At 53.4% G+C, this 25,520-nt stretch overlaps 1 protein-coding gene across 10 annotated transcripts in view; it reads right to left on the bottom strand.

Annotated features, from left to right (window-relative positions):
* Positions 1 to 24,873, bottom strand: part of MROH1 (maestro heat like repeat family member 1) — a 68,423-nt gene extending 43,550 nt beyond the window's left edge. For 5 of the 10 annotated variants that reach the window (XR_009498569.1, XM_059902358.1, XM_059902357.1 and 2 more), the window contains exons 1-7: positions 24,680 to 24,871; positions 13,166 to 13,268; positions 11,678 to 11,755; positions 10,596 to 10,741; positions 4,331 to 4,462; positions 3,761 to 3,923; positions 3,424 to 3,522 (exon numbers count right to left, since the gene is read on the bottom strand). Coding sequence is in view for 9 of the 10 variants with exons in the window: in XM_059902358.1 (XP_059758341.1) it covers positions 3,424 to 3,522; positions 3,761 to 3,923; positions 4,331 to 4,462; positions 10,596 to 10,741; positions 11,678 to 11,699 (562 nt within the window). In the remaining variant the exon portion in view is untranslated. Of the gene's footprint in view, positions 1 to 3,423; positions 3,523 to 3,760; positions 3,924 to 4,330; positions 4,463 to 10,595; positions 10,742 to 11,677; positions 11,756 to 13,165; positions 13,269 to 24,679 lie in introns of all 10 variants that reach the window. The other 5 variants (XM_059902356.1, XM_059902354.1, XM_059902361.1 and 2 more) reach the window with 3 other exon arrangements.
* Positions 24,874 to 25,520: the final 647 nt, after the last annotated feature.

Genomic DNA, 25,520 nt, shown 5'->3' on the forward strand with positions numbered 1-25,520 from the left:
GGTCAAACTGATCAGGGATCCTAGGTATTTTGCATGGGAAGGTCTTTCAGGATAACAGGCTACTATATGGCCAGAAGCAGAAACCCACCCTTGAATCTGTTACTAGGTTTGAGTTTTTCATCAGGTATACACACAGGCATAAGGTAAAAGAGCAATTCTCATACACCCTCTGCCAGCCCAATTTCCCTTTCTCCAGAAGCAAACATGGGGTTTGGATCTCTCGATAAATTAACGCGTCCACAATGTTCCTCACCTACTCCCCCCAAGGCCAGGGCCAGTCCTTTCCATCCATCCCTCCAGACCCGCGCTGCCAGAGCCCACCCACTCCCTCCATGAGCAGCTTTGTTTCCCAGAGTAACCGACCACCTGCGGTTTGAGTCTCCTTGGCTCTCCAGGCACGAGTCACTAAGGCAACCTCCACATCTCTTGCCGCACACCCTGGGGCTCCCTTGGCCCCGCCATGGGGGACCGCACCCTTCCTGATCCTTGCTTCTCCAAAAGAGTCTTTACCCTCCTGCTCAAGTAGCATCTGGGCAGGGTTCTGATTCTCAGAGGGTGCCTTCCACTGGAGCTTTCTGACGCTCTCCCTTGAACGGGAGAAGGCAAGGACACCTATTTCCTCAGCTTCCCCTTGGACCATCCCTGCCCCACCCCGCCACAAAGTCTTCCTGGTGTGGTGCTTGGAGGGCCTCTCCATCAGGAACAGCTCCTGCTCCAGGGCAGGTTCGGGGATTACTGCACGACTCCCCCACTCCACTCTCTCTGTTCGTTCTTTCCAGGGTGTCTTATTCGAATGCTGGCTTCATGGCCTAGCCTGCTAATTCTTTTCTTTCTCTCTTATTTTCCATATATTTGCATTTTTGCTCTATTTTCTGGAGGATTTCCTCAACTTTCTCTTCCATTTCTGCCTTCCATTTTCATCATGTTTTTAATTCCCAAAAGCTTAATTTTATTCTCCGAACGTAGCTTCTTCATAGCAACACGCTTGTTTCCTGAATGCATCTTCTCTTAACTCCCTGAGAATATTAACCCCAGATTTCCTTTCCTGCCTGTTTTCTCCTCCCTGAACTGTCTGCTTTCCCCAAGTCTCGGTTTCTGTTTATTCTGCTGCCACCTTTCCTATCAGAGACTTTCCTTGTGGGCAGTGATTTTTGGCCGCCTATTGGTGCTGGACAGTGTGGCCAGGCCAGCCGTGCACCCTGCTATCTGGGACATGTCAACACGGTCTCTGGGTCTCCCTCCCCACTCTTCCCCTGCCTGGCCACAGCCTCCTGCAAACTGGACAAGCACCTTCAAGTGTGCACGTGCTCCTGTTCTTGGCCCAGCGCCGCTGCCCACTTGTGCCGCCTTCCTGCAGTGGACACAGACATCTGCCCAGAACCAGAGGCTGTCTGGAAGGACAGGAGGCCCCAGCCCTCTCGTGGCCCACCCAGGCCACTAATGGGCTCATGTGGACCCTCCTGGCCCGACTGAGGCCACTCCAGTAGGCAGGGCCACTCTTCCCTCCAACTGCAGACCCTGAACGTTCTATCTGTGGTGAGGAGCGCACACCTCAGCAGGAGGGAGGCCTGCGGGCAGGTCTCTTGGCCCATGCACTTGCTTCATACGTGACATACCAACAAGGTGAGAACTGCAGGGGCCTTTGGCCTGGAAAGGGCAGGGACCAGAGCTCTTGAGAACTGCGGGTCAGCTCTCTGTGCAGGGCCCCGCGCTTCCCGGAGTGAGGCCAGTACTTCCCAGAGGAGCTGTCCGGGGCCAGTAACTAAGCCCTCGGCTCCGACACGGGCTCTTCTTGTTCCCCCACCGGCCTGGACGCAGGCTGTCCTAGGCTGGTCTTCTCCCCGTTTGCAGCGCACCCGAGGTACAGCCCCAGCCCCTCAGCTCTGCCTCGGTCCCTTCTGTGTCCTGCTCCTGCATTCCCAGCTCAGCGGTGATTCCCGGCCCAGCTGCTTGGGGATCCTGTCACAAATTCCCTTTTCAGCCAAAACTAGGTCAAGGAGGGTTTCTGCCCTTCAGCCCAAGCAGCCTGCCAATCACACACAGGTGGGAGGAGCCTGCAAGAGGAAGGCACCAAAGAGACCGTGGCAGGGAACGGAGAGAATGGGGAACGCAGGGGCTGTGAGGAGGGCTGGCAGGGGCTGGAGCCCCTCCTAGGGCCCCCTGAAAGCAGGGGAACCCTGAACCCAAAGCCACTGTGAACAGCGAGGGCTGGGGCCCAAAGCTCTAGGCCCCGGCTAGGAAAGTCCCCAGGTGTGTGCAAGATACGCAGCTTCCCTAGGAACCCTCCCCAAACACCAATGCTCTAGCTACCAGCCCCCAACCCCAACCCTGAGCCCTGCCCAGTGTGGCCACGCCCTCACCACATGCTCCGTAGCTGGCAGCCTGGGGTGGAAGCCCAGCACCTGCTAACAGGCTGGGCTTCGGATTAAAAAGGGTCCTGTCCTCGTGGGGGCCTCAGATGGCCCAGGCGCTCCCTCTCCCTCCCCTCAGTACCAGCCAGCAGTCTTCCTGAGACTGGTGGGGACACTAGGGTCACCAGGAAGCTGAAGGACAAGGGCAACGTGGTGGCTGCTAGAAGAGGCCCAGGCCCCCTCAGCCCCCGTGTTTCAGGACCCTCTGCTTCCCTCCCACATGAGTGCCCTCCCCTCCCATCAAGAGTCACGCCGCGAGGCACCGTTCCCCTGCCCAGGCACGCAGAGGGCTGCACACAGAAGGTGGGAGAGTGAATACCCCGTCCCAAGATGCCCATGGAATGGTCACTCTCCCAGCACGGAGCAGGGAGAGAAATGGGAAGCAGCTGCAGCTTTGGGTAAGTCTCTTCCCGCCCCGCATCAAGCGTCCAGGGCTCAGGGACTGCAGTGTAAAGTCCTGGGCAGGGGGGTCCCCAGCAGCAGAGAAAAGCAGTCAGATGGCAGAGGCCAGGTCTCTACCTGCAGCAGTGCCCACCCAGCCCACGCCTGCAGTCACCCTTCCTCTAAATGTCCCGCCCTCCTCCTGCAGCCTGGAGGACCCGCAGCCCCACGAAGGGGCACTGGAGACAAAAGGTCCAGGAGTGGACAGGCTGCGCCCAGCCCCTGCCCCGCAGAGGCCCACCCGCCCGCAGAGGCCCCCCCGCCCGCAGAGGCCCCACCTTACCACAGCAGAGGCCCCCCCGACCGCAGAGACCCACCCACCCGCAGAGACCCACCCGCCCGCAGAGGCCCCACCTTACCACAGCAGAACACCACCCGCCCGCAGAGGCCCCATCTTACCACAGCAGAACACCCCCCGCCTGCAGAGGCCCCCCCGCCCGCAGAGGCCCCCCCTTACCACAGCAGAACACCCCCCGCCCGCAGAGGCCCCCCCGCCACAGAGGCCCCACCTTACCACAGCAGAACACCACCCGCCCGCAGAGCCCCCCCCGCCGCAGAGGCCCCCCCTTACCACAGCAGAACGCCACCCTCATCGAGTCGGGCTTGGCTGCACTCAGCATGGGCACCATGGTGTTCAGGATGGACGTCAGGAAGGGCACCATGCCGAACACTGCAAGAGGGGTACGTCACGGGGGCCCCACTGCCATCCCCACCCAGCCTGTCCTTCCCTCGGGCCCTGTGCCCCAGGGGAGGCAGAGGGCACCCCGGCCACATGCCTTGAGCTCCTTCTGCACAGCCTGGGGCTCACGGTGGAGCTGCTGGGACACAAGGAACCGAGGCCGGCGGGCTTTCAGAGGTCCTCACGACCGCTGAGAGCACGGGCCGAAGGGGGCCGGGCTGCCACCTACCATTGGAAACTGAGAGGTTGGCGAGCGTCTGCACGACAAAATGGTGTGGCAGGACCCCGGGCTGGAACTTGCTCAGCATCTCCTCCATCACGCTGCTGATGAAACGCTTTCCCACCGCCACCAGGACGTTGCTGGCAGCCTGCTGCCAATCACAGACCAACTCCTACCCCCACAGAAGATCTGAACTGGCACCCAGACCGGAGGAGGCAGAAACCGCCCAGGAAGCGAAACGAGACACTCCGCCCTCCGTCACGCCAGGGGATAGGCTGCCCGTCTTCGGGACGCGGTGCTGCTGCGAGCAGGGCTCCCTGCTGAGCCCAGCGCCCCCACACACCGGGCACCGCTGCCCCTACGTTTGCCCTGAGGGTTTGGGAAGTTTGCTCTCTGCTTCAGTTTCCATCGGAGATTGTGGGGTGACCCTGCCCACCCCAGGAGGGCAGTCAGTGCACAGGACCCCAGGGGCCAAGCCCGAGGCAGCCGGGCACAAACCCACACCCTAAAGGCACTTGGGAGGAAAGGCCTCGGAAAGCAGCTTCCCTCCCAAGCCGGGGCCTGGTCAGCCCCACAGACCTTCACTCTGGTCATCTCGCTGGAGGCCAGGAGGATGCTGGCCCTGGCCACGTCCTCGTCCAGCTCGCCGACGTGACTGCACACGACCGTCTCCATGACCCTCAGGATCATCGTCCGGTACGGATGCGCCAGCTGAGGAGAGAACCATGGAGGGAGGACCAGGACTTGCTTGTCTCTCACGGCTCCTCCCTGAGCTTGAGAAAGCCCCGGTCTCCTGACAGCATCGCTCTGGGTGGCCCGCCTCCTGGGGAGCTCTCCGTATGTCCTGGCGCAGCCCCCTCCTCAGCCACCTCCCTGCAGCGCCCCCGTCCAGCACGCGTCGTCCTCGCCTTCAGTGAGGACACGCAGACCACAGCGGAGGCTGTGACAGGTGGAGGGCATGTCACGGTGATGACAGAAAACCCCGCGACATGAGCAGAGCCCAGCCAAGGGAAGGGCTTCATCCTGCCGGAGTCCCGGGCGTCACGGAGACCGGCGGTGAGGGCAGGAAATACTCAGGGAGCCAGGAAAGACCAAGACCCGCTGCTCCCTGAGGACCCTCCCCCCTCACCCCGCGAATGGAGCATCCAGACAGGGGGTGCAGACCAGGGGGCACAACCTCAGTGCAGCTGGAGTGCCCAGGCCACGTGATAGGAGGAAAGAGGGCAAGAAAGGGTGCGACTCAGGCTGGCTGCACTCTGCAGAGCTGCTCAGGCCTGAGAAAAGGCGCTCGTGACCCTCGGGCGAGAGCCCCCCGCCAACGACGTCCCCACCACGCTCCCTCCTGCAGAGGCCGCTGGCAGCCCTCACGGGGGTGGCCCGCACTACCCGGTCACTCAGCCCTGCAGGCGAGAGGGGAGGGCAGGAACCCCTCTATTTCAAGTAGAAACATACAGCTTATATCTGGGGAAAGTACCAGTGTCCTACTGATGGGGTCATTCACAGCTGCTGGGTTTTTAAATTTTATTTATTTATTTATCTTTGGCTGCATTGGGTCTTCGTTGTTGTGCGCGGGCTTTCTCTAGTTGCGGCGAGCGGGGGCTCCTCTTTGTTGCGGTGCATGTGCTTCTCATTGCGGTGGCTTCTCTTGTTGCAGAGCACGGGCTCTAGGCGCGCGGGCTTCAGTAGTCGTGGCTCGCGGGCTCTAGAGCGCAGGCTCAGTAATTGTGGTGCACGGGCTTAGTTGCTCCACGGCATGTGGGATCTTCCCAGACCAGGGCTCGAACCTGTGTCCCCTGCATTGGCAGGCGGATTCTCAACCACTGTGCCACCAGGGAAGCCCTACTGGTTTGTTTTGTTCTGTTTTTCGCTTTTTTAAATTGTGTTAAAATACACATAACAAAGTTTACCATCTTAACCATTCTCAAGCATGCAGTGCAGTGGTATTAAATACATTCAGCTTGTGGTGTGGCCATCAGCACCATCCCTCCCCATAGCTCTTTCCATCTTATAAAACTGAAACCCTGTCCCCATTAAACCCTAACTCTCCATTCCCATCCCCCCAGCCCCTGCCACCCACCTTTCTACTTTCTGTATCTGAATTTGACTATTCTAGACACTTCATATAAGTAGAAGTATACAGTATTTGTCCTTTTGTGACTGGCTTATTTCACTGAGCAAAATGTCCTCAAGGAGGCTCATCCAGGGGCTTCCCTGGTGGCGCAGTGGTTGGGAATCTGCCTGCCAATGCAGGGGATACGGGTTCAAGCCCTGGTCCGGGAAGATCCCACATGCCGCGGAGCACCTAAGCCCGTGCGCCATAACTACTGAGCCTGTGCTCTAGAGCCCACGAGCCACAACTACTGAAGCCCGCGTGCCTAGAGCCCATGCTCCGCAACAAGAGAAGCCACCGCAATGAGAAGACCGCACACCACAACAAAGAGTAGCCCCCGCTCGCCACAACTAGAGAAAGCCTGCACACAGCAACAAAGACCCAACGCAGCCAAAAACAATAAATAAAATAAAATAAATTTATTTTTTGAAAGTCCTATGTATCCTTAGATCAAAATATTAAAAAAAAAAAAAAAAGAGGTTCATCCATGTTGTAGCATGTGTCAGAATTCCCTTTTTTTTTTTTTGGCAGCACCACGGCCTGTGGGATCTTAGTTCCCCGACCAGGGATTGAACCTGGGCGCTTGGCAGTGACAGGGCTGAGTCCTAACCACAGGACCACCAAGGAATTTCCAGAATTCACTTCCTTTATAAGGCTGAATATTCCGTTGTGTGGATGGACCACATCTGGCTTATCCATCATCCACTGATGGGCACTTGGGTTGCCTCCACCTTTTGACTAATGTGATTAATGCTGCTATGAACAAAGGTGTGCAAATATCTCTGAGACTCTGCTTTCAATCTTTTGGGTATATACCCAGAAGTGGAACTGCTGGGTCATATGATAATTCTATTTTTATTTTTTGAGGAACCTCCATAATGTTTTCCATAGCCACTGCACCATTTAACACTCCCACCACCATTGCACAAGGTTTCCAGTTTCTGCACATTTTCACCAACACTTGTTTTCTTTTTTTGATAGTATCCATTGTGATGGATGTGAGGTGGTATTTCACTGTAGTTTTGACTTGCATTTCCCTAATGATTAGTGATGCTGACCATCTTTTCATGTTCTTATTGGCCATTTGTATATCTTTTTTGGAGAAATGTCTATTCAAGTCCTTTGCCCATTTTTGAATTGAGTAGTTTGGTATTTTGTTGTTCAGTTTTCAGAGTTCTCTATATATCCTGGATATTAATTCCTTATTGGATATATGATTTGCAAATATTTTCTCCCATGCTGTGGGTTGCCTTTTTACTCTGTGGATAGTGTCTTTTGATGTACAAATTATTAAAATTTTCATGAAGTCCAATTCGTCTATTTTTTCTTCTGGTTGCTTGTTCCTTTGGTGTCATATCCAAGAAATCATTGCTAAGTCCAATGTCCAGGAGCTTCTGTCCTATGTTTTCTTCTAAGAGTTTTACAGTTTTAGGTTTTACGTTTAGGTCTCTGACCCCTTGAGTTAATTTTTGTGTATGATGTGAGGTAGGGGTCCAACTTCATTCTTTTGCAAATGGATATCCAGTTTTCCCAGCATCATTTGTTGAAAAGACTATCCTTTCCGCATTCAATTGTCTTGGCACCCCTGTTGAAAATCATTTGACCATAGATGTGAGAGTTTATTGCTAGGCTCTATTCTACTCCATTGGTCTATGTGTCTGTCTCTATGCCAGTGCCACACTGGCTTGGTTATTGTAGCTTTCTAGTAAATTCTGAAATCAGGAATTGTGAGTCCTCCAGCTTTGTTTTTCTTTTTTAGGAATGTTTTGGCTATTCAGGATCCCTTGAGATTCCCTATGAATTTTAGGATGGGTTTTTCTATTTCTACAAAGTTGCAACAGCTGCTTATTTTTCAAGATTTTATTTCCACTTTATGTTGCTCTTGAGAGTTCAATGAGCAGAACAGTAACCACAGCAAAAGAAGATGTGGAGCACTCCCTCTGAGGGCGGGGTTTTCGCCCAGGCCCTCATGCAGAACGATGTAGCCACAGCCCCCTGTCAGGTAGCACACTGGGAACGGAACGGGGTTGGGGGGGCAGCTTGCTGATGATACCTGCCTTTGGCAGGTGTGTGTGAGATTTCCGGCTCAACCATTCTGACGTGTTGGTGGGTGGCCAATGAGCCCATCACCCCTGCTGCCCTTCCCCCACCCCCAGAACTGACTGAGTCCACTAAATGGATGAACTGGATGACCAGGCTATCTGCGGGCAGGACGACGTTAGGAGGCAGGGCCTTTGGGATGTGATTAGGCCACGAGGGTGGAGCCCTCATGAATGGAATTTGTGCCCCTATAAAAGAGACCCCAGGGCTTCCCTGGTGGCGCAGTGGTTGAGAATCTGCCTGCCAATGCAGGGGACACGGGTTCGTGCCCTGGTCTGGGAAGATCCCACATGCCGCGGAGCAACTGGGCCCGTGAGCCGCAATTACTGAGCCTGCGCGTCTGGAGCCTGTGCTCCGCAACAGGAGAGGCCGCGACAGTGAGAGGCCCGTGCACCGCGATGAAGAGTGGCCCCCGCTTGCCACAACTAGAGAAAGCCCTCGCACAGAAACGAAGACCCAACACAGCCATAAATAAATTAAAAAAAAAAAAAAAAGAGAGAGAGACCCCAGAGAGCTCCCTCATCCCTTCTGCCAGGTGAGGACAAAGGGAGGAAACATCCATCTATAAACCAAGAAGCAAGCGCTCACCAGGCACTGAATCTGCCAGCACCTTGATCTTAAGACCTCCAGCCTCCAGAACTGTGGGAGACACAAGTCTGCTGTCTAAAAGCCACCTAGTCTGTGGCATTTTGTCATAGGAGCCAGAGGGGACTAAGACAACTATTCTTGCCTCTCTTCCCCAAATCACTTCCCTGCCCACTGGCCTGACAGCCCTTGTGAAGGAGCCTGCTTGTCCCTGGGTTCACCTTTCCTATGCTGAGACTTGGTCAACAAGAAGGAGACTGGATCTGTCTAAAATTGTGCGGCCCACCACCGTCCAGGAACACAGACCAGGACCAGCTGGTGGAGCGGCAAACATGCCCCAGTGCCCCCGGCACACTGAAGCCTCTAGAAGCTGATATCTACAAAGTATCGCATGCATCTCAAAATGCTGCACTGACCTACGATGACTCGATAGTGCTGTACACCTTTCTTCTGCTATCCCACATCTTTTTGGAGAGAGAATCAAGGGGATTCGAAATGTACATGCTAAGATGCAGCCCAATAAAGTCTGATTGTGAAGAAACACGAGTGAGTGGCACAAAGCTGCTAGCAGCACGGTGTGGACGAGGCAATGGTGGTGGCTGGGGGTGGAGAGGCACTAGGAAGGGCTCCACTGCGAGGGGCAGAGCTTCCAACTTCAGACACGCTTACTATAAAGGGCCACTGTGAAGGAAGTTGGTTTTTAAAGTTGGTTGAAGAAACTAAAAAGGCTAGAAAAGGGGTAAAATCGTAAGTGAGCTAGAAAATGACAAGTATGAAGCACACTTAAATTTTGCTATGAATTGTTAAAAATAACAAAGGCTTTTTAGCCACCTTTAGTACTCTTCGGCCATTTCCTCAAATAGCCAGGGCAGCCCTAATCTTTGTCTAACAATCAGACGCTGAATTCAGCAGGTCACGATGATGGAGCCTTTCAGCCACGAAGAGAAGGGTCCTGACACCCAGCATGCACCACCGTGAAGCTCCATGAGCCGAAGAGCCTGGGTAGACACACACGTGCCCAAGCATGAGGGTGCCCTTCCCGTCCTATCTGCCCCCAGTCCCAACAGCAGTCCACGAACACGTAAAAGGCCCAGAACAGCTAGGACAGCGGGGCAGGGGCAGGGGCCCCTCCCCACGAGAGGAGAGGTCATCAAGCCGCAGCACAAGCCACCCAGCAGCCACTCAGCAGGACTCGGCTATTTCCCCCAGGAAACGGCAGTTGACAGATAAGAGAGAGAAATAACTCATATTGTATAGGGATCCTCTTTTACTGATCAAATGTCAAAAACAAAAAGAAAAATGGTCTTTTGAGACCGAAAGTCTAACTCCCAGGAATGAGCCTAAAACACGCACTGGGGAAAACTGAAATAACTTCCCACCGCAGGGAGCCGAGAGCGTCACAGAACCGTGCAGCCGAGACCCAGGAGAGGGGGAGCTGGCAGAGCCCCTTCTGTTGTAGTCGGCGGGCCTTGAGCCATCTCTTCAGAGTCCAGTCGGCACGCCCACCCAGCCACAGCCCCTCTCCAAGGCCCGTCCACGTGTTCCCGTTACCGCGGTGGACGCGAGCTGCCCTCTCTCGTTGGCGAGGACGGCTGTCCAGGCTCCAGCGGGTCAGCGAAAGGGGACGGCGGCACCGGGCCTGCGAGTGAGCGGCTGGACGCTGCAGTGCTTACCACCCCGTCCCTCCACGACAGGATCAACCCACAGGCCACGAGGCAAAGAGGGTCGGACTTGCAGGTATGATTTTCTACCCACAGCAGCACGGCTCTGCACTCCCGACCCAGCCGGCCAGCCGGCAGATCCCCGGCACAGACCCCGCCCCACAGGCCCCTTCCCTCAGGCCCCAACCCGCAGCCCGGCCCCCGCAGACCCCGCCCCATCCCGCAGGCCCCGCCCCGCAGGCCCCATCCCGCAGCCCGGCCCCCGCAGACCCCGCCCCATCCCGCAGGCCCCGCCCCACAGGCCCCTTCCCTCAGGCCCCAACCCGAAGCCCGGCCCCCGCAGACCCCGCCCCATCCCGCAGGCCCCGCCCCGCAGGAGCAGCAATACCTTCTCGTGCAGCCGCAGGTGCTCCTCGCAGGCGCGGAGAGCCTCCACAGGCTGCGACTCTCCGAGGGCACACAGGGCGCCACACACCTGCTCCTGCACCTGAGGGTCCTTGTCGGTGACAGCGTCCAGCAGAATGGCGAACAGCCCTGCCGTGACAAAGCCCAGTGGCGTGGTCAGGCCCGGCCCCGACCCCACCGCCGCTGCGCTCAGCCTCTGAGGACTCGGCCCCGGAGCTGGAGGAGACCGCCGCACCGGCCTGGCCGCTCTGCAGCCTCCACTGCGCTGGCCGGGATCTCTGGGACCCACTGGCCGCCTGCTCTGAGGTCACTCTGGCCACCTGTACCTCGACCTTCCAGCCCAGGCCGTGTCTGCTCCACGTCTCCGGCCCCGCTGGATCCGAGCTCCTATAAAAGGCAGGCGGTGCAGGCTCAGGGCCCCTTCGGAAGCTGCCCCAGGCGGCCCTCTGGCCCACACTGTGCCCTGTGCTTGCCGGGCGGCACCCCAGTCCCACCAGCTGCTCTCGCTGACTCCTCACCCTGGCAACTCCCCACACTCAGATCCAGGCCTCCACCCCACAGACAGGACCCCCATCCTCAGTGCCCCGAGAGCTCCATGTGCCTGCCAGCGGTTCGCAGACCCTCACCCCGGGGATGGAACCTGTGGGGCAGGAACACCATTCCCAGCCTCTGCCCCGCCCTGGGCCATGCCCTCAGCAAACAGCCGGCCCTGGCGGCAGGCAGAGTAGCCAGCCAGAGCGGATGCTGGCCCTGGGGCTTTTGTAGGAAGGGACGAAGGCACAGGGACCCTCCCACACGGAGCACGAAGCCCTCTGTGCCAGGCAAACGCCGTCCCCCACACCAGACTGAGCCTGTGGCCAAATCTGGACCTCTGCATCAGCATCTGCAGAGACAAGAGCTTTGTTTTCTTTTTTTTTTTTTTTAATGAAAACTTAGAGAAAGTGTGTTCGTGCAAGCGTCATTCCTTCCAAGCACGTTTACTCAATGCCACGGGCTCCTCTGTGTCCCAAACTCAGAAACCGGCAGGCATGACACGGAGGCCTGCCAGGAGCCCCACACACTCACTCTTCACGTATGCCTCGCTCATTGCTGCGGCCGTGGCTTCCTCTCGCCCGGTGTGCACAGGGACAGCTCTCTTCAAACCTGGAGCAACCAGACGTGCAGCATTTAAGTCACAAGCCTCCTCAGTTTACGAGCAGTTACTGTGCTTGTGTAAAACACAAGATTTAAACAATTTCGTCCTGGGGGAACTGTCTCTGCCACAGTTTGGCTGAAAGGCGTGCGGAGGACAGGAGGCACCGTCCCCTCAATGGTCACCGGCTCTCCTCCACCCCAGCAGCTGTCAGCCCCGCCGACGCATGGCCGGCCCGTCAGGGCTCGTCCTGATTGGCCCACGGTGGCCCGGGCAAGTGTGTGACCACCTCCAGCTACAGCATCTCCCTTCACCCCGTGCACGTCAGGCCTGGTGTCGCTGGCGGTCTGTGCGGAGCAGGCACACCCTCCCCGAGAGCCGAGAGCAACTGCCTTGGTGGCTGCGGGGCCGGGACTCGCCACGCCTGAGATCCTAGCACGGTGTTAAATGAGCCTCCTGCTGGCCGAGAGACTGGGCGGGCAGCACAGGGATCTGGTGGGCTCCCTGGCGCCTGAAACCAACCATCCAAACAGCACACGGGATCCAAACAGCACACGCCTCGAAGCGCCGCTTGCAACAGGTGGACCCAAAGGATAAAGCCCATGAAATACGCGAGCGGCTCCCCACTTCACCACGTGGTCACATGCTCTGCCCTATGGCACACTCTCCGAGGACCTGTACGGTGCTTTCTCACACTAGTGTCCTCGACTTGCTGGTCACCACCCTTCATTCCCCAGTCACCACCCATCCAGAAAAGGGTGAAGGTGGAGGTAGCAAAGGAGAGATGCCTTGACCTGCTCCCGAGCAGGGAGGATATGCTCATTTGGCTGTGGCCACATGGGAAGGGGGCAGTGAGAAGTCACCTAATGCGGGGACGGGGTTAGGGGGTGGAATTAAAAATGAGTGAGAATTCTAGGGCTTCTCTGGTGGCGCAGTGGTTAAGAATCTGCCTGCCAATGCAGGGGACACAGGTTCGATCCCTGGTCTGGGAAGATCCCACATGCCGCAGAGCAACTAAGCCCGTGCGCCACAACTACTGAGCCTGCGCTCTAGAGCCCATGAGCCACAACTACTGAGCCTGCATGCTGCAACTACTTAGCCTGCGCGCCTAGAGCCCGTGCTCCGCAAGGAGAGAAGCCACTGCAATGAGAAGCCCATGCACCACAATGAAGAGTAGCCCCTGCTCTCTGCAACTAGAGAAATCCCGTGCACAGCAACGAAGACCCAACGCAACCAAAAATTAATTAATTAATTAATTAATTTTAAAAAAATAAGTGAGAATTCTAGATCAAGAAGGCACACTGGTCCTAAGCATTCACCCATCCCACCAAAACCTCAGTGAAATGACAGAAAAGATGCATGTTTTAAAAGAACAAACCCACAAGAGCACTAGAAAACAAGAAAAGATAAAATTAGCAGACCAGAAGCTTCCAGGAATCCCAGGCAGACAGAAAGCAGATGGAGAGGACTGGTTTGAAGCTGGTGGCATCAGCAAGGTGTTTCCCCTTTCTTCCTGGAAAGCATCTGAAAATAACAAGGAAAACAAGAAATAAAAACACATATTCCATTGGCAGCAGAGCAAGAAGGTGGCAGAGAAACCCCACACCCTGAAAAGCTGAAAGGCGGAAAGTGCCACAGCTGGCAGGCAGGTATGAGGTGCACTGGCCACGGGCTTCAGAAAGCCCACAGGACACTTCTCAGAGGCAGGCACCCCCGCACATGGAACCCACATCCTGAGTTCCCAGAGCCGGTCTGAGTTTACAAGGCAAGCAGCCAGTTCCTGGGGCAGAGGCTTTGCCCTGTGAAAAGCTACAGCTATGTCCACGCCTCAGAGAAAAGGGGCTAACCAGCTCCAGCTGGAACATCCTTCACAAAAGTGCAGACAGATGTGCTCACTCGACTCAAGCAGCAGCAAACGCAAACAAGCATAAGAGACGTCAGCCCCCAGCCCACCTGGGAGGGATGGACCAGTTTGCCATCTCAACCAAAACAACTAAGAAACTGAACAAAACATGTGAAGCCATAGTTCTCAGGCTGTTGGGCAACAGGAAACGAAGGGCAGGGAACCCTGAGTCACTCCAGCTCATCACCTATAGGGCACATCCAGCTCAGGACACTCAGGAAGGCCCAGAGTTAGGACGGGGAGCATCTTGAGAGGCCTGAGTCTTGCTGGAGTTTGCAGGTCTAGTACTAGAGAGAAGTCCAGCGACCTGCAGAGGGTCTCCTGGTCACTCAGTTGACTTACTGGCCAGCACAGGGGCAACAGAATAATGTCCCCAAAGATGCCCATGCCCTCATCCCCAGAATGTAAATATGTTACCTTATCTGGCAAAGGGACTTAGCAGATGGGATTAAGGGTACAGACCTTGAGGTGGAGAAATTACCCTGGATTATGTGGGTGAGACCAGCCTAAGTTCTTAAAAGCAGAGAACCTTTCCCAGCTGTGTCAGAGAGATGAGATGGAAAAAGGGGGAGAAAATCAAAGCATGGGAAGAAAACCCACCATGGCTGGCTTTGAAGATGGAGGAAGGAGGCTCTGAGCCAACGAATGTGGGCACCTATAGAAGCTGGGAACAACCCTCAGCTTACAGTCAGCAAGAAGACACGGCCTTTGGTCCTACAGGCATAAAGAACCAAATTCTGCCAACAATCTGAAACAGCAGGAAACAGATCCTCCCCAGAGTCCCCAGAAAGGAGCACAGCCCTAGCAACCCAATTTTAGCCCCATGAGATCCATGTCAGCCTTCTGACCTTAAGAACTTTAAGATAATGAATATGTGTTGTTTAAGCCACTAAGTTTGTAGTAATTTGTTACAACAGCAATAGAAAACCAATACAAGCACCATGTTTAAGAAGAAATTACGGGGGCTTCCCTGGTGGCGCAGTGGTTAAGAATCCGCCTGCCAATGCAGGGCACACGGGTTCGAGCCCTGGTCCGGGAAGATCCCACATGCCACACGGAGCAACTAAGCCCGTGCACCACAACTACTGAGCCTGTGCTCTAGAGCCCACGAGCCACAACTACTGAAGCCCACGTGCCTAGAGCCCGAGCTCTGCAACAAGAGAAGCCACTGCAATGAGAAGCCCGTGCACTGCAACGAAGAGTAGCCCCCGCTCGCCTCAACTAGAGAAAGCTGCGCGCAGCAACGAAGACCCAATGCAGCCAAAAATAAATAAATAAATTTATTGGGAAAAAAAAAAAAGAAGAAGAAATTACGCAAGGCCTGGAAAAGAGCCACCCAAAAGGATTAGCAGCAAATAATCCCCGGAGCTCACAATGAGGCAGGAATGGGCCTGCTCCCAGCAATCGGGGGAAACATCACAACTCACAGGGTTCTGGGAAGGGCACTAAAAAAGATTTCAGCTCAGTAAAGAAGTAAAATTAGGGAGTTCCTTGATGGCCCAGTGGTTAGGATTCCAGGCTTTCACTGCCGCGGCCCGGGTTCCATCCCTGGTCGGGAAGTGAGATCCCGCAAGCTGTGCCATGCAGCCAAAAAAAGACAAAGAAAAGAAAAAAGTAAAATTAGCCCGACGCTAAATGCCATTCTGGTTTCACCTAACAAAGCTAAAAGCAAGACCTGAAAGGATCAAACTGTTCCCAAATAACTTAGCCACAACCCAGCACAAAGCTTGAGAATAATAATAGGAACACAAAAACATCTAGCACTAACAAAGTAAAATTACAATGTCTGTCATCCAATCAAAAATTACCAGGCAGGGACTTCCCTGGTGGTGCAGTGGTTAAGAATCTGCCTGCCAATGCAGGGGACACGGGTTCGATCCCTGGTCCGGGAAGATCCCACATGCCGCAGAGCAGCTAAGCTGGTGCACCACAACTACTGAGCCTGCATGCCACAACTACCGAAGCCTGCACGCCTAGAGCCTGTGCTCCGCAACAAGAGAAGCCACCGCAATGAGAAGCCCATGCACCGCAACGAAGAGTAGCCCCCACTCACTGCAACTAGAGAAAGCCCGCGCAGAGCAATGCAGACCCAACACAGCCAAAAGTAAATAAATAAATAAATTTATTAAAAAAAAAAAATTACCAGGCATGCAAACAGGCAAGAAAACTCAACCCATAATGAGGATGAATCAATCAATAGACACTGACCCAGAAATGATGCAGAGGAAAGAATTAGTAGTTAAGGACATTTAGATTATAATTGCATTTCATATATTCAAGAAACCACAGGAAACACTGAATATGTTAACACAAAGAGGCTAAAGTAAAAGAATGGGAAAAGAAAAACAAGGCTGACAACTAGTCATAAAAACGCTGGAGTGACTATATTAATATTAGACAAAGTGGATTACAGAGACATAACAATTCTCAACATTTATGCACCTAATAACAGAGCTTCAAAATACACAAAATCAAACCTAATAAAAATGCAAGGAGAAATAGACAAATCCAAAATATAGTAGAAATTCAGCACCCCTCTATCTGTAATTGTTAGAACAAGTATACAGAAAATCGCTAAAGATACAGAAGACCTGAACAATACCGTCAACCAACTTAAGTAGTATTTATAGAACACTCTATTCATTAACAGTAGAATATGTAGTTTTTCCAAAATCACATGAAACATTTACCAAGACTGACCATATTCTGAGCAATAAAACAAGTCTCAATAAACCTAAAAGAATTCGAGTCATATGAAGTACGTTCTCTGACCACATGGAGTTAAATTTGAAATCAATAAGAGAAAGCTATCTGAGAAATCCCCAAGTATTTAGAAACTACTTAATATGCTTCAAAATAATGCATGAGTCAAAAAAGAAATCAAAAATGAAATTAGAAAGCATTTTGAAGTGAATGAAAATGAAGACATCAAAATTTGTGGGAAATGTATAGCACTAAATGTCTGTATTAGAAAAGAAGAATGACTTTGTGATTTTGAATAAAAGAAACCTCATTTAGCAGGGAGTGTGGAGGCCAGAGTGGGAGCTCCTGTGCACTACCACTCCAGGTGAATCACAGACCCAACAGGAAGAGTCATGACTTGCATTCCCAGCAGGAAGATGTCTCTACTTTAGGACCCCGGCAAGAGGAAGGAAGATCTCTCCTTGCCCAGCAACAAGCCCAGCAGATGGGAACCCTCTCTGCTCAGGCAGTGGAAAGCCATCACCATGCTGAACTCTCCCTTCCCTCCTGGGGACTTTCCTTCAGAGCAGCCCCTCCCAAATTCCTCCTTTTTCTCTGTAAAGTAACTTCCTCTCCTTTGTTTGCTGGACTAGCCTATAGTTTTTGCTATAGCATGGTTGCAATTCTCTGTTATTCCCAAATAAACATATTTTGCTGGTGAAATAACTGGCTGTTTTAGTTTTAAGGTCAACAACATCAAATTCCACCTTAAGGGACTCCCCTGGTGGCGAAGTGGTTGAGAATCTGCCTGCCAATGCAGGGGACACGAGTTCGAGCCCTGGTCCGGGAAGATCCCACATGCCATGGAGCAACTAAGCCCGTGCGCCACAACTACTGAGCCTGCGCTCTAGAGCCAGCGAGTCACAACTACTAAGCCCGCGTGCTGCAACTACTGAAGCCCGTGTGCCTAGACCCTGTGCTCCACAACAAGAGAAGCCACTGCAATGAGAAGCCTGTGTGCAGCAACGAAGAGTAGCCCCCGCTCACCGCAACTAGAGAAAACCCACGTGCAGCAACGAAGACACAACACAGCCAAATAAATAAATTAATTAATTAATTAAAAAAAAAATTCCACCTTAAGAAACTAGACACTCAAAAGAAGCAAAAGGAAATAATAAGTATCAGTATATAAATCAAAGAAATAAAAACAGAGAATAGAAAAAAAATCAAAGTACCAAAGGCTAGTTATTTGAGAAGATCAATAAATTTGATAACCTCCAGCCTGACTGATCAGGAAAAAGAGAGAAAACACAAATTACCAATCTTAAGAATGAGAACAGTGACATCACTACAGATTCTATAGATATTAAAAGGATAGTAAGAATATATTCTGAATAACTTTTTGCCAGTAAATTGGACAACTTAAAAGAAATAGACAAGTCAATTATACCTCAATAAAAAATTATAAAAATTTAAAAAATAAGAGAAATAGACAAGTTCCTTGAAAGACAGACTATCAAAGCTCACTCAAGAAAAGACAGATAACCTAAATAGCCCTATATCTAATAAAGAAATTGAACTTGTAGTTAAAAGCCTTCCCACAGAGAAAACTCTAGGCCTAGATGACTCCCCTGGGGAATTCTGTCAAACATTTAAGGAAGAAACAATACCAACTATACACAAATTCTTCCAGGAAAACTGAAAATAAAAAGCTCTTACCAGGACTTCCCTGGTGGCGCAGTGGTTAAGAATCCACCTGCCAATGCAGGGCACACGGGTTCGAGCCCTGGTCCGGGAAGATTCCACATGCCACAGAGCAACTAAGCCCGTGCACCACCACTACTGAGCCTGCGCTCTAGAGCCCACGAGCCACAACTACTGAGCCCACGCACCTAGGGCTCGTGCTCTGCAACAAGAGAAGCCACTGCAATGAGAAGCCCGTGCACCGCAACAAAGAGTAGCCCCCGCTCTCCGCAACTAGAGAAAAGCCCACGCCCAGCAACGAGGACTCAATGCAGCCAAAACTAACTAACTAAATAAGTAAATAAAAACACTTACCAACTGATTCTCTGAGGCCAGCATAACTCTGATAACAAAACCAGACACAGATACTACAAATAATGAAAACTATAGACCAATATCCCTCATAGACACAAAATTTCTTGACAATATTTTATCAAATCATATCCAACATGTAAAAAGGATAATACATCATGACTAAATTGGGTTTATCCTATGAATGCAAGGTTGGTTGAGTATTTTTAAGTGCAGCCAATGTAAGTCACATTAACAGACCAAAAAATAAAAACCATATAATCATCTCAATAAATGCAGAAAAAGCATTTGCCACAATCCAACATCCACTTATAATAAAAATTATCAACAAACAGGAGTAGAAGGGAACTTCCACAACCTGACAAAGAGCACCTAAGGGAAACCTATAAGAACATCCTTAATGGTAAAAGACTAAATGCGATCCCCGTAAGATGGGGGACAAGGCAAGGATGTCTGCTCTCACCCATTCTATTCACTATCAGGCTTTAGCCTATGCAACAAGGCAAGGAAAAAAATAATATAAGGCATCCAAATTGAAAAAGAAGTAAAACTGTTTTTATTCACAGATGATGTGGCCGTCTATGCAGAAAATCCTACAGAATCTACAAGTGGAACCAGATCAATAAGTCAGCTAGCAAGATCACAGGATATAAAATTAACATTAAGAAAGCAACCGTATGGGGCTTCCTTGGTGGCGCAGTGGTTAAGAATCCCCCTGCCAATGCAGGGGACACGGCTTTGATCCCTGGTCCGGGAAGATCCCACATGTCACAGAGTAATTAAGCCTGTGCACCTCAACTACTGAGCCTGCATTCTAGAGTCCACAAGCCACAACTACTGAGCCCACGTGCCACAACTACTGAGCCCACATGCCACAACTACTGAGCCCACGTGCCACAACTACTGAAGCCCACGCACCTAGAGCCCGTGCTCCGCAACAAGAAAAGCCACCGCAGTGAGGAGCCTGCACACCGTAATGAAGAGTAGCCCCCGCTCGTCTCAACTAGAGAAAGCCCACACGCAGCAACGAGGACCCAACACAGCCAAAAATAAATAAATTTTTAAAAAATTAACAAAAAAAAAGCAACTGTATTTCCATATACTAACAATAAACAAAAATTGAAAAAGCCACATCATTTGCCACTGAGCAAAAATTATATGAAACATTTAGGGATAAATTTGACAAAAGATGGACCTGCTGAGAGATATTAAAGAAAACTTAAATAAATGGAGAGAAATACGGTACAAGGATATCAATTTTTTGCAAATGGATCTATGGATTGAAGGCATTCCCAATCAAAATCCCAGAATGTTTTTTGTAGAAATTGACAGACTGATTCTAAATTCATATGGAAATGCAAAGGACCTAGAATAGCCAAGACAACTCTGAAAAAACAAAACCAAAACAAAATTGGAGAACTTACACTACCTGACTTCTGGACTTATATGCCCAGTTTTCAACAAAGGTACAAAGGTACAAAGGCAACTGAGTGGAGAAGAGATAGTCTTTCAACAAACAGTACTGAACAACTGGACACCCACATACAATAAGTAAACTCCAATCTATACCTCACACCACACACAAAAACTCCAAATGACTCACAGACCTAAATGTGAAACTTAAAACTATAAAACTTCTGGAAAGAAACAGAAGAAAATCTCCATGACTGACACCAAAAGCAAAATCTATAAAAGAAAAACTTGATAAACTGAAATTGTCCAAGCACTGCTCTTTGAATATGCTGCTAAGGGAGTGGCAACTGAACGGGCGAACACCTCTAAGGCCGCCACTCAGTGACAGACATGCCATGATCAACGTCAGTGGCCCCCCCCAACCTCCTCACTCCACCCCCACCCTGCACATCAGGCAGCAGGTGCCCTGCTCCTTCTCTGAGAGCTGATCCCTGGTGGCCATCTCACCTAACCCTGCCTTTGGCCACTTCCTCCACGCTGAGTGCTGGCCTTTGTCAAACGCAGGTCACATCACGTCACACCGCTTCTCACTGATCTTCACTGTTGCCCACAGAATCAAACCAACACCTTCAACGAGGGCTGTCGCAACCTAGACCCAAGCCCCTCTCTACTTCTCTCTCGCCCCTCACGCTGCAGGTGTCCAGCACCTGAACGCCGTGGGCCAGGGCTTCGGCTCTCGCGCCTCTGCTTCTGCTGGTCCCTACTAGCACCCTGCCCCGCCCTGCCCCCTCCACCCCGGGAAACCCACTCATTCCTCAAGGGCCAGTGCCTTAGCGCACCCCTCCAGCGGGTGACCCAGTGTTCCTGCAGCCCTGGCTCCTACGGGGACTGTGGCATCAGTTCCAAACAGTGACAGTTGTGTGTGCCAGTCTGCTCCAGCACACTGTGAGTGGGGAGAAGAGTTGTGGTTTATATCCTTAGTATGCATGCAATTTCAAAAAACAAACAAAAGCTGTTCATTGAAGGAAAAGACCCAAAATCCTTCCATAAGACTCAATATTATAAAACTGTCAATTTTCCTTCATCTACAAATATGTGATTCAGGCTACTGGAGGGTGCTTGATAAAATGGTTCCAAAGTTCATATGGAAGAATCAACGTACAAGAGTAGCCAACTAAATTTTGAAAAGTATGTGAAAAGGATTTGTCCTATGTTATGTTAAAACGTATTAAAAGGCTACCGTAATTAAAACTATGCTATTGTTCTAAGAAGAGGTGCACAAATCAACAGAACTGTATAGAAAGTCCAGAAATAAACACCAATAAGGAAGAAAAAGAAAGGGAGGATTTTAAATAATGAAGACAGATTAGCCAATAGTGTTGGAACAGCTAGTTGGGCACTTAGGGAAAAAAATAAGTCTTCCCTACATCTTTCCTTACCCCAAAATAAATGCTAGATGGATACAAGTGTTACATGTAAAAATGACATGTTAAGTCCTAAGTAGAAAATACAAGTACACATTTTATAGTCTTGGAGTAGGAAAGGACTTTCTAAGCCAGACACAAAAACCCACACACCTTGATGAATGTTGTTCAGTTGACTATATAAAATTTTTTAATTTCTGAAAGTCAAAAACATACATAAATTGAAGACCATATCCATATCCATACACCTATGCCCACAACCCTACACTCTCACAACTCACCCCATCCTCAGTGGAGTATAAAGTAAATACAAGACGAAACAAGTCAAACCATTCATAACAGGTATGACAAGAGGCTAATCTGTCTAATATTAACATGCAAAGGAGCTCATCCGCATCAACAAGACAAACAAGAAGGCGGGCGGCAGGCAGACGGCCAGTCCAGCACTGGGCTCTCCCCACGTCACGAGTGAGCGGCTGGGAGTGAGGCCTGCACACAGCTGCGCTCCGCCAGCACCAGACGTTGTCAGTGCTGTGGCCACCACACAGGTGCGTACAACCAGCAGAGCCCGTGGAGTGTCCCCCACAAGCCCAAATGGTCGCACTGCGTGACGGGATCATCCACCTCTCGACATCCGTCTACAGAAGCCCTCCCGTGAGTACAGAGTGTTAGAAAACACACATATGTCAATCAGGGATCTGGTTAGACTTTTTAAAAAACAAGCACTGGAAAAAGGTGGTAGCCAAGTAAGTATAAACTACCTGGCTGGTGGATGAGCCGGGCCTGACCGGTTTTGTGAGTTTCCACCTGCTGCCCCTGCCCCAAGGCCAGGAGGTCTGTGCAGCAGACAGACCTGTGAGCACAGAGCTGATGGCAAATCAAGGTGAACACGCTGCAGGGGAAGGGGGTGCAGAGACAGGGAAGGGTCTGGGAGGCTTCCTGAGTCCCACGGGATGCACCGACGAGGCACCATCTCCTTTAATCTGCACGGCCAAGCAGGTCTGCGAGGGACGTGCTGTCAGCAGCTGGTCAGCAATGGGGCGGGACTGCCCGCCAGGACTGGCTCCTGCACTGCCCTCCACACCTGCCCAGATGCTCCCAGCACAGGGCACGGAGCAGGGCCAACAGGGTCCTCCTTCCCATGCTGGACACGCTGTGGGTGAGCGCAGAAGCAGCTCCCTCCTCCCCCTCCCACCCCTCCTCCTAGCTCACCTGTACTCAGCATTCATTCAATGGCATTTAGTAATGCCCACCAGGTGCTGCCCCCACCCACAGAGCCCCTGGCCTGAAAGATGCCCACTTGTATCATGGCTGCCACACGAACTGGCACACGCTAACAGAGGTGCTGATCCAACTTTGCTGAGCCGGAGGGGGTTCAGAAGTGGGTGTGGGAGGCCAAGGAGGCCACACACAGCCCAGCCCAGAGGCAGCCAGGAGCTGGTCTGGAGGATAGGTGTGTGAGGGGAGACTGGGAAATCAGGAGGCCCTGGGGGGCCACGGGAACACCCCACCCCCACCCATGCACAAGGCCCAGGGTCTTCCCCTCTTAGCACAGGAGCTAGAGAAGGAATCAACTTCCACAGTCACCGACAAGAACCGGGGCAGATGACCCAGGAAACAGTCCCTTGAGAACACTGTTTCTCAGCACAAGCCATGCCCGGCAGTGTCACCCCCGAAACTGGGCGGCCCTCCAGCTCAGTGGAGAAAGCGCATTTCTCATGACGCCCAGTAGCCAACATTCCTTGAGCACTGAGCAGGAGCTTTCCTGGAGGCCCTACCTCAAGAAGATCAAGTAACTCGGCTCCATGAAGGGGCTCACGAGGTCTGGGGCTGCTGATCACAGACCAGCAGCGACCCGGCTGTTCACCTGGGCCTGGGGGGACCCTGGGTCTGAACTAAGCACAGACACCTGCTTCCAGGCACAGGCGACAGCTGTGAAGGCGAGGGAGCAGGCAAGCACCCACGGGTTCCACCTCTGATCCACTGAGGGCCCTCAGCAGGCAGCAAACAGCCTTGGAGGAGTGAGAAACAGCAAGACGCAGGTCCAAACAATCCACCGCAGCGTGGACGTCGGTTTCAAGGTAACCAAGACAGCTCAACTCCAGGTGATGCTATTCTGACACCAAAGAGAGACGAGAGACGCGTGCTCACTTGACCCTGCTGACAACAGCATCCCCAGGCCCTTTGGCTGCCAGGACCATAGGGGCAACGACGTCACAATCATGCCACCACTCAAGTGTCCCACACTGATGATTCCCGCTTGGGTCTCCTGGGGCCCAGCGCCTGCTGGCCATCTCCATCTGGACCACCATCGCCACGCACACTCAACAGCTCTAACACCATCGTCACCCCGACTTCTCCCCGACCCCCACCTCACCTGCCTCTTTTCCTGTGTCATCATGCACTCAGCTACGTGGGTCAGAGGTCAGCATCACCCCCTCCTGTTCCTCCATCTCCCTCCCCACACCCTTCGGTGACTCACTGACCACCTTCTTCCCCACCTCTACCACCATCCCTTTCCAGAGTGGTCCCCTCAAGCCAGCCTCCACCCCAACCCCACCTGCCCCCCCACCAGGCAGCCGCCCCCGCTTACATCCCCACACCCGCCCCCTCTGCCCCCCACACCCCTTTGTGCCTCACTGCCCTTGAGCTTACCAGTCAGCCCCGCCCCCACCCCGGCTGGGCCGGCAAAGGGGAACCTCAGGCCCTAGCTGTGCTGGCGCTCCAGGAAAACCAGAACCCCAAACTGGGCCTAAGAGCCCAGGGACTGGGAGCCAGCCCTGGCCTAGCACCACCTAGCTCTCACCCGGATTGCCAGCGGGACTTCCTGCAGCCCTCCAGCTTCACGCCTACCTTACATGGCCAGTAATCCTCAGGACTGTGGACAAAGTACCTCCCTGCTCGACAGTCAAAGAGAAAATGGAACGAATACAACGGCCCCTGCGCGTTGGGACTCTTCGGGTTTAGGCTTAGCTTCCCACAGAGAGGACCCCGTTTTCCCCCCCGGGGAAGCAAGGACGTGGACCACACGCCTCCGGGGCGACAGGCGCTAGGACTGGGGACCGAGCGCCCCCCAGGGAGGAGACGGGCACAGAGACCAGGTACCCCGAGTCCCACCCTGGGAGGGGACGGGCACGGGGGCCGGGCTCCCCATGCCGTTGCGAGGAAGAATGTGAGCGGCTCGCCTCCCAGGGCCCTCTTCCGGGTTGTGACGCGGCAAATCCGGCTCCGCGCGGGGCTGGGCGCACCTGAGCCCGGGGAAGGGGGTGGTCTCGGCCCCGCGACGCCCGGGACCCTTTCCGCGCTCGCCCGGTGACCTTGGAGAGGCTCCCCCTGACTCGGTTTCCCGCGGCGGGCTGGCCCAGGGGCGGCCCGAGAGTGCGCAGCCCAGGCTTCCCCGAGGGGCGCCTCGCCGAGTGACCGCCGCCAGCCCCGATCCCCGGCCCGACCCCGTTTACCTGAGGAGCCGCGGCAGCCGCAGCCCGGGCGCCGCCCTCCCGCCTGCCGCTGACCGGAGTGGGCGGGGCCACGCGGCGAGCCCACCGCCCCCCCCGCCAACCGTGGCCTGGCGCGCGGCAGCCCGGCTCCGCCCCCAAGCGACCTCTGCGCTCACTGGTCGGAGGTGCGTCCCTCTCGCCCTCTCCACCCGGCGCCCCCCGAACCCCAGAGAGTCAGAGTGCGCAAACTCCGCCTCCCGCTAGGCCCCGCCCCCGGCCGCCCCGTGACCGCCACACCTGACTTGGGCGCCAGTAGGGCCGCCCTGTCGGCCTCAGGGCGTGCCGCCGGCCACTGCGCAGGCGCGGGACCCGGCTTCCCTTCCCACTCTGCTGTGTCCTCGTACGACGTTTACACCGCGATGATCTCGGCACACAGACACCGCCCCACATACCGGGAGAGGCATCGGCGACGCCGGCTCGGCGCGTCAGTGCGCCCAAAGCCGGTCCTCTCACAACCACATACCTGTCCAGGTACACACGCCACGTGGGCCTGACCTGGACACACACAGGCACTGTCATGCCGTATATCTCTCACACATGAACACACACTGAAAACCCAACCAACACCCCAGAGACCCCAGGGCCGAGGAACCCTCCGCAAACAGGTACACACACGCAAACTGGAGGCGCACGTCCAGTATGCCAACAGACCGTGGGAATCAAGATGAGCAGGCATCAGTGAAACTGCTAGGGACTTCCCCGGTGGCCCAGTGGTTAAGAACCCACCTGCCAGTGCAGGAGACACGGGTTCCGGGTTTGAGCCCTGATCCGGGAAGATCCCACATGCCGCGGAGCAACTAAG

Source organism: Balaenoptera ricei, chromosome 17 (genome assembly GCF_028023285.1).
Source record: "Balaenoptera ricei isolate mBalRic1 chromosome 17, mBalRic1.hap2, whole genome shotgun sequence".
NCBI lineage: Eukaryota > Metazoa > Chordata > Mammalia > Artiodactyla > Balaenopteridae > Balaenoptera > Balaenoptera ricei.